The following is a 13,543-nucleotide window of genomic DNA, read 5'->3' on the forward strand; positions in this document are numbered from 1 at the left end:
TGATTTTATTCCCCCTGACTATAGCTGACCTTGGCAGCTCATGGACAGATATGACTAGGATTGACAGTTGGCTTTGAATTGAAAAAAAAAAAAACTCAAACTAGACATTCATACTCTGGGGAACGTCTGGAGAAATGAGACTAGAAGGTGGTGCTACTATGAAGTGACATTCCTCACCAAAAGTAGCTATTTAAAATAATGTTATTTGTATTTGTAGAAGTAATAATTTAGAGACTAGTCCTGTGATTTCATTGATATAGGGGACGGACTCTCAAGTGAATAAATGCCATCTGTCCATGGAAGCCATTCCCTTCTCAGCAGGTATGGTCTTTGAGAGGTACCTAGAGCACTGAGAAGTTATGTGACTTGCCCAGGGTCATACACCCAGTATATATCATTAGAGCTAGACTCAAGCATAGGTCTTCCTGACTTTGAGGCTATTAATCTGCCACACCATGATACCCATCAACAATTTAATTAATATTTTAAAGTTTGAATGGGGCCACTTAGATCAATTACTACTTTGATTTAACAAATCAATTCAAAGGACTTACAAGGGTCCTGATCTACAGTTGCTAAATTGTCTTGAGGAATGTTTCTATGTTTCTAATGCTTGTAATTACTCTTGGAAATCTTTAATCTATTAGAATGTTTTCCTCAGGTTGTGGAGATCAGAATCATCCACTTGTCTTATCACCATACTAAACCAGTTTTCACAAAAGTTCTGTGCTACGTTAAGTACATTTAAGATCCTATAGCTGGCCAGAAAAATGAGTTCTTCTATTGTTCTGTGCTCTATAGATATCACTTGTTTTTCCTTGTGTTGGATTATTAGAAATTAGGATCACTCATTCTGGTACGGGTCCACAAAATATTTTGCCATGAAATTTTAGAATAGTTCCTCTCTTATAGGTAACTTTTTTTTTTAGGGGGTTTTGTGGTCGGACCTAGGCAGTGGCACAATAAATATTTGTTCAGCTGGTCTTTCTCTTCTTTTCTTTTGGTTGTGAGAAATGGCTCTTTTCTAGTGCCAGGTGCCTCTCTTTGTCATCCTTGTTAACTTTACAATTGAAGTGCATGTTTCTATACTGTCCAGCTTCACAATCTCATTTAACCCTCATAATGCTGTATTTAATTCATATCTTTGATTCTTCGGTTCAGCTTCCTGATCTGCAGTTGTTTTCATAATTCTTCTAAGTCAGAGGCAATCTTCTGCAACTTAATACATTCTTGTCTTTTAATTTAACAGAGGCTGCTCCATTAAATTACAGTAGTAGAACTTGCTTCTCCTCTCTGGTCTTTGGTTTCCTTTTTTATTAAATGGGTTTGATGACCTCTTAGGTCTGCACTAGCTCTAAATCTTTGATCTTATGAAAACAATCGCCTCTACTATTCTTTCTAAAAAGAACCATGTTAAAGATTTAATAAACAGGTTGGAGGCCAAAATAAATTTACTTAACAATTTTCACAAGGACATGCATAGATGATATAGTATATATTCAAGTAATATTAGTTTTTTTTAAGGTTTCTTCCTTCTCACTATTCCTCTGCCATAATTAGGCTAGAAGCTTCATACATGGGAACTGTATTACAGAAAAAGAACTCCTTGATTATCAGTTACTTGTCAAATTACTGATGGTCCCTTATTTAAAGTGTTTTCTCTTGCCTGCTTTCAGACCTCATGCTTAGTATGATACCAGTTACATACTTACCAGACTTTGGGTTTATCAAGTTGGCAGGGATGTCTACTTACATAAATTCCGGCTGTCAGATGGAGCCTGTTAGCATCTCCATGGGTTCCATGATAAGCAGAATTTTAAGAAAAATTCCTCTTCTCTCAAGACAGATAAAAGCCTGTACCTCTCCATTAGGTAGTATGTGTAGGGAGGATCCATTGTCAGAAATGCATGAAATAGTGCAAACGATCTCCTTAACTGTTTATACAGATTTTGTAAACATAGATTTATATACCATTGATGAAATGTGCTTGAAATAGTACTGGCCATATGGGGGAAGTAGGAACGATAGTTAGAGAAGCAGAACAAACAAGTGTGAATAAACTGTCAACCCTAGCACCTAATTACAGTAGTTTTGAAATGGAATATTTTTCTGGAAGGAAATTATTGGCTTATTTTTTTATATCACTTAATAAATAAATTTATGATGTAACATTTTGTATTCATAGATGCATAAGAATGTCAGAAATCTTAAGGAGTTTATGATCAAATCATAATTTGCCCTAATCCTTTTTTTTATGATTTTTCACTACCTTTCCTAGATTTTCTTATTGTTTAGATTTATGATCATTTCAGTTTCTAAAGGATACAATGAGTCTGGTCAGAGAACCTTCAGAACTAAAGTACTTAAGTAGGTTAAACAGAGTAGAGGCAGAGGAGTTGGGACAAACAGAAGGCCCATAAGGGCAAATTTTGTTATAATGAGAATGAGAAATATAAAAACCTTTATAGAATCATTTCCATAGTTGTCATTTGTAAGATGATGATACTATTTGTGAGTTCTTTCGGTGTATGTGTGAATTTTCTTGAATACTGAATCCCTGATTGCTATGTTGACCTTTTGCCCACTATGTTATTACTGTATTACATGATTGTATCTGATATAGGCTCCTTGACATCAAGACTTTTCTTGTCTTGTCTTTTTTGGGGGGGGGTCTTGCTGTCCCCCTTATCTGGCACATAGTTTAATGAAGAATTGTTGCTTGACTGATCATTCCATTTATATGTGATAAAATATAGTGTTTGTGGTCATTTCTGTTTTTAAAAATTGGATATCGTTCCCTTGAAAAATAAGGTTCAACTTTGAGGACTTTTTCTCAGAACTCAGTCTATCTTAGTTATGAGACTTGCCTATACTTTAAAGGTCAAAATCAAAGAGCTTTGGGGTTAGTTTTTTTTTTTTTTAACTTTAGGATGTAAATAATGATAATGATGATAGCATATATGTTAGCACTTTAATGTTTACACATGCGCTATCTTACCTGTATTATATATGTTACCTCATTTAATCTAAGATTGAGGGAGGTTTTCTCCTCATATTTTAAAAGTAACATTTATATATACATAACTTATTTAGTAATATTTCAGATCGCCAAAATGAAGGGCCACATATTTATTGATTTCTCTTTTTCAGCTGTTGTTTTGTTTTGCCCATATCTTCTGAACTGCACCTTTTAGGAAGACAATTCTAGATAGAGGGGATACAGATGTACATGGAGGTGGAAAATATAATGTTGTGGTGGTAGGGTATGTTCAGAGAGGACTGGTACCTCTGGTATGATGGCTGCTGAGCCCTTTTCAGGTCTACTTTCCACCTATGGTGTCCACCTGTTCCACCCAACTCTCAGCTGTGGCTGCAGGAAGTTGTAGCCTGTATAGCAACCACACCCCAGCAAACCATTTTGGCAGACAAGCAAAATTAAGTTGAGGGTAATCAAGGAGTCTCAAACCCATTGGTGAGTTAGGTAGGTGTCTACCCCAAACATGTAAAGACTTCTTCTGGTGGCATGAGCAGATGAGAACAGTTTGTTCCAATAGCCATGAAGGCAGCTGAAGCAGGTGCTGTGAAGCGCTTAGAGCTTGGTTAGATATCGAAGACACCAAGGTCATCCGCTGCATCTTGAGCCATCACCAGTCGTCTTGATTCTGTCCTGCCACTGGACTGTGATGACTCTGGGGGAAAGAGTAAGGCCTAAAACTTTGTGCAGCTCTGCTTCACTTAAATCCAATTTACACATGAATCAAAAGACATCACCTGTACAATGTTGAGGGTGGATAATAGAGGTTAATGTAATTTTTTGTGTTCCCAAAAGGATTGAATATGAACTAAGTCTGGAAAGATAGGTTGAAGTCAGATCCTTTAGGTCCTTAAATGGCAAGCTAAGGTATTTTTATTTTAGGCAAGAAGCAATTCAGGAGACACTAAAGGTTGTTTTTGTTTTTTTCTTTAAAGGGAGTCATCCCCCCCCCCCCTAAAGAAATGAAGTGCTATAATGAGGCAATGTAGTATAGTAGAAAAGAAAACTAGATCTGGGGTCCAGAGGAGCAGCTAATTGAAATCTTAGCTCATCATACCGTACTAGTTGTGTGATCCTGGGCAAATCATTTAACTTCTCTGAGCCTTACTTTCTTTGCTTGTAAAAAATAAGGTATGGAAGTGGGACTAAATGGCTTCTAAGGGTCCTTCCAGTTCTAAATCTATGATCCTAATGCCAAATCTTTATGTCAGGGAGGTTATTTTAGTAATTGCTGTACAGTGATTGGAGTAGTGAGAAATTGGAGCTAGGAAGACAAGTTAGGAAATTATTGCAACAATTCAGACAAGAGGTAAATAAAGGCCTAAACTATATTGGTGTCCATGTGAGCAGATAGTAAGGAGCAAGTGGCAGACATATTTTATATTTTTGGAGGGAGTATAAAGTGGGGAGAAGGAGGGAGGGAGGAAAGAAAGAACCTTTGTTAAGCACTTAACTGTGTGCAAAGGACTGTGCCAAGTTCTGCAGTTAGAAAGAGAAAAATTGAGTCTGTTCTCAAGGAGTTCATACTCCATTTGGGGAAACAGCACGTAAAATAAAGTTAAACTGCAGGTCAGGTGCAGAGTCTAAGGTTCTGATGGTTGATTTATGGATAGGTTCTGGATTGGTCCTGGCTAGGATGGGTGTGCTTATTCTTACGAAGGTAGAATATAGAAGACTTGGTGACTGATTGAATGCTTAGAATTAGGAGAGGGAAGAATTAAAGTTGATACCCAAGTTTTGAACCTGATTGATAAAGGGAGATGGTGGCCTTTGGGTTGGAGGTGAGGGGTATGGAGGTAGAGATGATGGATGAGTTGTATTTTGGACAAGTTGAATTTGAGGTGCTGTAGGAACATCTAGATAGAGCAGCAAGCAGCTTGAATGGCATGATGAGAGTTCTAGTGAGATTATGACTTAATATAGATCTGGAAATCATCAACACAATACTATTAATTGACCTCATAGAAGCAAAGTTAATAGTCAAGGAACAAATGAATAATGCTCCAGGGAAAGAGAGGTCAACCATATAAGAGAATAATGGGAAAAAATTGAGGGAAATAGAAAGTTGTGACAAAAATTGTAGAAGGCCAAAGAAAAAGGTCACTCAAACTGAACTGTATTTGGTTATTGTGGGATTATTTTACCCTGTGTGAGAGTAATTTCATGGAACTGGTTTTCTTAGACATCAGGGAAGGAAAGTTGATATTAAGGGAAATAATGGACAGTAGAAAGTTGAGGTGGTATATTTGAACTGTGGTGAAGGAGGTAGTTAATAGGGAGAGTTGGAGAGGAAAGAGGAAATATGAATGATTCTTGGGTACATGCTGGAGGAAGAATTCTGTCCTTTCTCCAACTATAGTTCCAGAAGAGAATTGATTAGTAGCCAAAATAAAAAGTCACTCCTATAGTGACTGAACATTTCATAAATTGCTTTTTTCCTTTTGAGTTACTTGGAAGACCATCTAAGGAGATAATGGCTATTTACGTCAGCCTTGGAGGCATGGAGAGATGTGGAAATATCTTTGTGTTTTTTCTCCCTATAGACTCTGATAAATTATCACTGATTAGAGCTCTTCTCTGTGCTCCTTGCTTGTGTTAGTCTGTGCTTTGTGTCAGCTGCTGAAGTGCTGGGGTCACTCCTCCTGCCCCACCTGTCCTTAGAAGGGGTATTGGCATTGGCAAGTACAAGGTCACCTAGAGATTTGCTTAGCTCATTTTTAAAGCAGGACATTTTTCCCCCTTTCCTTTCTGCTTGTGGGGTGAAATCATGAACTTGTTAGAAGGATTCTCGGACATTACAAGAATATGTGTACTTATTCCTGCCATTTAATCACTCCCTAACATTAGTTGAATTTCCATGTCATTCTTCAGTCACAGCACTTTCACATACTCTCTGTTTTGGACTAGGGACATTCTTAGCTCCATGGCATGGGATTTTTGTAGAAGAGAAAAGAGTAAACTAGGAATAGACTTGAATCCCCTGAACTGACTTACTTTGAAGTTTCTTTTGGAATGCCCCCTCCTTCCAAAGGAAAACTTTGCCTCCAAAACAGGTGATTTAATAACAGCAGGTGGGGGAAACTGAAATACTAAGAGAACAATTAATTGACTTGCTGAAACAAAGACATAGCCCAGATACTATCACTCATTTATCATATGGCTTTCTAAAGGTTTTTTGCATCTCTACCTCCTACCAGTCCTCTGGGAACCAGTTTGAAGAGTGAATGTAGCCCGCCATTCTTCTCTACCCATCTTTCCTTATAAACACTGTTTTTCTTAATGTGATTGTATCCTGCCAGTGGAGATGGTGTTTAGTTGTTGGAAAATAGCTCCTCATCCTACCTCCCTGTTCTACTCAGCCTTCTCTGATAAGGGTTCTCAGTTTTTCCTTTATTCTGAGACTCAGTGGAGTTATCAGGTCTTGGTTATAATTTCAGTCTCCCAATATACCCTTTGGAGTCATCTTTATATATTTTCCTTCTCTTTTGTCTTATGACAGTATTATGAGTAGAAAAAATTAACTTAACTTCTATCCATTAGTGACTCCCTCCTTGACAACATTCTCTTTTGTTGTTCCTAAAACATGATTTTTAAACCTAGTGTTTGAATGAGTGCCCTGACAGGAAGTATTTGGAGGCAGCCATCCCTTTTTGACTTGTTTTTAAAAAGAGTTTTTGAGGAGTCAACAGTTTGAAAGGATTGTAATGATTTTCACCCGCAGAGTGACTGATTTGACACCTGAGCATCTTGTCCTCCTTTGACTTGATCAATTCACTGAGGCGGTGCATTGAAAAGCAGATGCTCTGTTCTTAAATATTTGGGGATGGTTTCTAGTCACTTAGTAAAAAATGTCTCTTCTTCTTGTCGGTGTTTTTTTCAGGCATGACAGTGACCAACTGATAGAGAATTTGCAACTCCATTTGCTGTCTGGGTTTGTAAAGATATGTACCTTGCTTAGCTATTTTTTGATGTGAATCAGTCTTATTTCCTTATAGATATGTTTTCATATTTATTTAGGATTTGTACCCTTCTTACCTCTAAAAAATATACATGCTTATGAGATATATATCTCATATAATATACATCATATTTTGTAGTGACTGCCTTACCACCTGACTCTACACATAGCATCGTTTAAGGCTTTGCTGGGAAGTCAAGAGGTCTTTTACACTTCACAGAAACACTTAGGCTTGGTATTTGCCAAGATGAGTGAGTGATCTGTCCCTTCACACATCTGAATTCTGGGCCTCAGTGAAAAACTCCCTTTTAGAACAGAAATGAAAGAGCATATAGATATATGGGAGCTTTGGTGACCATTATTCAGGTCCAGAATTGGATAGAATATTCAGATCAGGTCCAGAAATGAATAAAAGGAATTTGAATATGGCTGCTTGGTCTCCTGGGTGTTTAGTTCTCCGTCTTCCAAGGGAAAGGTATGTCCAAGGATGACAGCCTGTACTCATGTCAGGTGTATCTATAGGCAGTACACATCACGTCCAGAAGCTTTCCATTTTTGCCTGTGAAGCATGTCCGGCACTGATAGCATATACCCATATTAAGCATGATTCTTAGGGCAGTGAGCAGCATACCCAAGCATGCAGTTTTGTGCTTTTATAATGGTGAAGAGGGTTTCTGCTGCCTCAGGTATTATCTCTGTGGTATAGACTTCATTTTTTACAACTTTTACAACACTTTTTAGTGTTTTCATGTGTTATGTTTCACCTTGGTTTAGGGTCTTTTGTCATTGCAATTGTTTGAGGAGTCTGAGAAGGCTGGGATGGCCATGGAGTATCATACTGTATACATTTAGGACCCTCTTTGACCTGCATAGTCTTATAGCTCTAGGTACACATGCATATTTGTAAGGTTTTTACAGTAAGGGCTGTTCAAGAATTCAGTAGCTAAGCAAAAATGCTATTCTCTATTCAAAAAGGGAAGAGAAAAAGCCTTCAAATTAGAACTAGTAACCTTGACTTAGATTTCTCTCGTAATTCTGGAATATATTTCTTAAAGAGAAAGTGAACATATAGAAAAGGAAGTGTTGATCATAGAGAACCCAAATGACTTCATCTAGAACAACTCCTAACAGACAAACCCCATTATGTCTTTTTGACACTCACTGAATTGGTAGATCTTGAGAATGCAGCACATACAGTTTACTTGGACTTTAGCAAGGGATTTTCATATAAACTTTTCTTATATAGAAGACCAAACAAAGCAGAATAGATAGTGGTACCATTAGGTGGATTTGAAACTGGTTGATTGGCCAACTCCAAGAAGTAGTAATTGATGGTTCATTGTTGGCATGGAAAGGGGTGCACAGGCTCATGAACCTCCTTCCACGTTGCAGTGATTTGTGCCTGGCTGTTGCCATAGGAGGCTGCTAGCAGCCATTCTAAGCTCTCACATTTTTAGGATGTTGTAAATGACTGACCTGACACACACATGCAAAGGGGTTAGAAAGAATAGATAATAATACTCAAAGGGCTATAAAAATGTGCATACTTTTTGACCCAGCAATACAACTTCTAGGGTTGTATCCCAAAGTGATTGTAAATATGGGAAAAGGACCCACATGTACAAAAATATTTATAGCAGCTCTTTACGTGGTGGCGAAGAACTGGAAATTGAGGGGATGCCCATCAGTTGTGGAATGACTGAACAAGTTGTGGTATATGAATGTAATGGCATACTATTGTGCTATAAGAAATGATGGATAGGTGAACTTCAAAAAAAACCTGGAAAGACTTACATGAACTGATGTTGAAGTGAAGTGACCAGAACCAGGAGAACATTGTACAGCCGCAGTCTGCGATCACTGATTTTGATAGACTTAGCCCTTCTCAGCAATACAAGCACAAAACAGTTCCAAAGGACTCGTGATGGAAAATGCCATTCACATCCAGAGAAAGAATTATGAAGTCTGAATGCAGAGTGAAGCAGATGATTTTCTTTTTGTTCTGTTTTTTTTTTTCTTTCTTGTGGTTCCTCCTATTTATTCTGGTTCTTCTATACAACATAATTAAGGTAAAAGTATGTTTAATGGGATTGTATGTGTAGAGCCCATATCAGATTGCATGTCATCTTGGGGAGGGAGAGAAAATTTAAAACTTATGGAAGGAAATGTTGAAAACTAAAAATAAATTTACTAATAATAAAAATAAGAATAAAGCTCTCAAATAGATCTTGACCATCTAGGACATTGTGGCAAATCAATTAATATAAAATTTGATAGACACAAAATGAGGAGTCTTATAACTGGATTATGAAATTAACTTAAGAAGTGCAAGATGAATGAGGAATTTTCATCTAAAAAGATCTGAGGATTTTATTGGACTATAAACTGAATAGGATGGTTTAGCTAAAAAATAAAGCTAATAGAATCTTGAACTACATTAAGAAAAGAAGGCCTGGCTTGTAGAAATAAGAAAGTGACAATGCTGCTGTACTCTACCTGGTTTAGACCACTCCTCAGCACTTTGTTCAGTGCTGGGTACCACTTTCTAGGAGTGTCATCGACAAACTGGAGAATATTCAAATGTGACTTTCCAGTATGTTGTGAAAGACTTGGATATCTTACTATATTGAGATGAACTGAAGGAGCTAGGGATGTTTGGTCTTGAGCAGAGAAGTCTGAGGTGGGGCATGCTAGTCATCAAGCGCTTGAAGGGTTGTCACTCGATAGAAGTCTTGGTTGCTTCAGAGGGCTGAAGCAGGAGTGGTCAGTGGAAGGTGCAGAGGAGTATATCTCAGATAACAGGAAAGTCTTCCTCACAACCAGAGCCGCCCCACAGTGGAGCCGACTTCTCTTGGAGCCCATAACCTCCCTCATTGGAGGTCTTCAAGGAGAGAATGCTGACTACGTGTCCCATTGGTTTTAGAGAAAGTTCTTTTCATTATGGTGTGAACTGGAGTAGCTCTTAACTTTTTATGCTTCCACAGTGAGGTGAACATCTGTCTTAGCACAAAAACCAAAATCAGTTCTCTCCTTTATGCAGTTTTGGATTAGATGAAAGTATAACCTTTTTGGTGTGTGCAGTGGAATGCAGGAGGGGGGAAAATGGTGCCTGCTAAAATTCTGGCAGCTATGTGTGATAGAGTGAGGGATCTGGGGTCAGGAAGATCCCTTCCCCCAAGTTCAAAGCTGGCTTCTGACAGCAAATCACTTAATTCTCTTTGCCTCAGTTTCTTCATCTGTAAAGTGAGGTGGAGAAGGCAATGGCAAACAACTCCAGTATCTTTGCCAAGAAAACCCCAAATGGGGTCATGGGTCATGACGAGTCAGAAATGACTAAAACGAGTTAACAACAGCAAATCTGCTACAAAAATGCTCTCCTGCCTGAAGAGAAAGAGAGAAGGATGTGTATCTGCCTGCATTATAGTATTCAGACAGGATATCCTAATAAAATGAGAATATGGAATTCAGTATACTCATTCAGTAGCCTACTTTTCACTTTTATTGTACAGGGATGGGGTGGGAACAAAATATTAAAGGTAAGAGAGAAAATGTATTGGCAGAAGGAGCATTTATGAATGACTTAAGTCATCTGTGAGTTCTGATTGTGTAAAAATTCTCTGCTCCCCACAAACATATGGTAACTGCAAGAACATGTCTGTATTGATGTCAAATGAAGATAGAGATATCTCTATTAAATAGGAAATACTCAAACATAAACACATTCATAAGAGATTTTTGCTTATTTAGCACTTATCCTTTTATATGCCCACATCAAATCACATCTTTTTGTAGTCAGTACACACAATTTCATACGTTGTATTTAAATTATATGCATGATTTAATAAGAAATCAAAAGTATGTGTGTGGACAGAAATATCTCATGCATGCATATTTGTTAATAGAAATGTCTATATTTACTTGAAATCTCGTATTTTCATGTGCACATATATACATAAATACATAAACACATCTCAGAATTGGGAGGGATTAATGACCTCAGTCATGCCCACTTGCCTAACTCCTACTTTTTATAGGTGTGACCATAGACCACTTATGAACCATAGGAATCAACTACGTGAGTTGAGAGAATAAAAGTTCTTTCTGTCTCATTTAATTAAAATGGTTTGCATTAATATCTTGATTTTTTTTTCTCTAGGTCATTCCCAGCAACATTGAACTTAAAGACTTAACCCATTTATTGATCAGTGCCCTATAATCTTTTTAACTGGCCATTGGTCTTTAGGATTTACAACTTTGCATATGTAAAATTGTCATGTTTCTTCCTTAAATGTTCTGTTTGCCTTTGTTTTCAAACTGATTACTATATAACATCAGACTATGCCTCTGGTCATAGATTTTAAATTTTTTAAGTCAGAGTTGTGTAGTGGAAAGTATTCTACTGCACTTCTGGTTCTACCCTTAACTGTTTGATTTTAGGTAAGGCAAGTCATTTCCCTTTGACCTTGGTTTCATTTGTAAAAATGAGGGTGTGCTCAGATCTCCAAGGTTATGATCAAACAGAATTATCATATTCTACTTATTATTTCAGGACAAATGGATGTTCAGAGATCATTTTGTTGGCTTATTGAACCCTAACTTATTTTTTTTCTTTCATTTCAGGTCAATGTGACTGTGGATTATATCAGACCAGCCAGTGCAGCCACTGAGACTGTGCCAGCCTTTTCAGAGCGTACCTGTGCTACTGTCACCATAGGAGGAATGTGAGTGACTTTGCTGGCCATAAATCAGTCAAATCTCCCATGGGAATAGAGAGGAGGAAGTAGCTGAAAACTCTTTAAAAGCAGAGGCATATAATTGTTATATGCCTATGAAGGACTGTATATTTGCAAATCATTTTAAAGTTTCTCATTAGCTAATCACAAACTTTCATTGTTATTATTTCAGATATATGGGGATCTGTGTTCTTGCTACTGTGTGGAGTATATTAGTACTATTAAAAGTACTATTTATTGTGTGTACTCCATGCCCTAGGTACTATACAGAAAGTATTGATTCTTTACTCTTTGGTTGCATATTTTAAATTGGAAATGAAAGGCAATGAAGACAAGTGGTTATTTTTTCAATGTAGAAATGTATAGTGATTATGTAAAGACTTTTTAATCTTCAGTGTTAGATCCATCAATGGTGATTTTTAAGGTATTTTGGTTGGTTAGAGAATGTTTAATGAAAAAGGGACTTTTATGGAGTTGTGTGAAAGGGAAGGAGGTATCTTGCTGTGCTAGGCTTCCACAATAAATATCAAAATAGTCAGTTCTCAGTAACAATTCTTTATCTGTGCATGCGTGTGTGTGTGTATCCTGGTGAACAGTCCTCACCAGTTATATAAAATATACTAGAAGGAGATATTTGTTTCCTTTATTACTTAATGCTTTTAAATACCATTTGTTACCAAAATGCTATTTTTCTTTTCTTCTAAGGGCAATTATGATAAGAGAAAAAGAGTAGGTTGCCTCACCAGATAGTGGAATTGTCTTACTAAAATTACAGTGAGACATATTCAGAAAAACACTTTAGTTTTGATGGTCCTGCCACAAGGAATCAACCTTCAAAGCTACTTTCTTTTTCTTAGCTCTAGACAGCAGACATCAAAGCATCCCAATATAGAATTGTTAGTCCTCACAATCCACTTACCAGGGCTAGTTCTGCTTACTCTGTGATGCATCTGGAAAGGAGTGTCTACTGCTGTGTTTTCCATAGTGGGTCTGTTTGTGTTCCACATATTGAAAGAACTTTCATCTCTAAATTGAGCACACCATACTTACCTGAAAGAACCTGTGCATCATATAATCACAATAAGATCTGACTTCTCTAATCGTAACCTAGTGCCTGATTATGTTTACAGAGGCCCTTGTGAATCTGTGATCTAAACCACTTAAGTTTCTCATTCACATTTCAAGCATCCCATGGATTATCCAGATTTAATATTTTGTGGGTTTTTTTTTTTTCCCTCTCCAGAAATAGATTGCATCTTGGGATTGATTATATGCTGCCCTATTTCAGAAGGACCTTGTGGTCAAATTTTAGTTCTGTGATTCTCTGACAGTATCATTTAGGGGTAAACCTACCTTCTTGATGACCGTATTTAGATTAGCCTAATTTGGTTAGAGAAAGCAGTTAGGTAAGCTTAATGGATAGAGTGCTGGGCCTGGAATTAGGAAGACCTGAGTTCAAATACAGCCTCAGACATTCACTAGCTGTGTGACCATGGGCAGGTAACTTAATTTTGCTTGCCTTAGTCCACTGGAGAAGGAGATGGCAAACCACCTCAGTAACTGCCAAGAAAACCCCACATGGGATCACAAAGAGTTGGACGCAACTTAAACTACAGCACAACATCAATTTGGTTAGAACTGTAATAAAAGAGTATTGTCACTTAAATTCAGAATGAAGGGCTTGATGAAAACTGAGCAGGGATAGGTTTTCACATTCATGCATGGAAAGTATCTGAAATCCTATTCGCTGCTTGGTTAATTTCAAAAATGTTAAAAATAAGCATGCCTCAATATTGAAGGAGAATCCAAATTTCATAT

General features: G+C 37.3%; 1 protein-coding gene across 1 annotated transcript in view; it reads left to right on the forward strand.

The window, feature by feature from the left end:
• The window catches only part of SND1 (staphylococcal nuclease and tudor domain containing 1), a 492,627-nt gene that overhangs the window by 207,031 nt on the left and 272,053 nt on the right, over window positions 1–13,543 (forward strand). The window contains exon 12 of the mRNA XM_069087150.1: window positions 11,613–11,713. Coding sequence (XP_068943251.1) covers window positions 11,613–11,713 — 101 coding nt within the window. The remainder of the gene's footprint in view (window positions 1–11,612; window positions 11,714–13,543) is intronic.

Source organism: Petaurus breviceps, unplaced genomic scaffold, assembly GCF_028583685.1.
Source record: "Petaurus breviceps papuanus isolate PSGF00001 unplaced genomic scaffold, PetGlider_PUasm1.0 181, whole genome shotgun sequence".
NCBI classification, from domain to species: domain Eukaryota; kingdom Metazoa; phylum Chordata; class Mammalia; order Diprotodontia; family Petauridae; genus Petaurus; species Petaurus breviceps.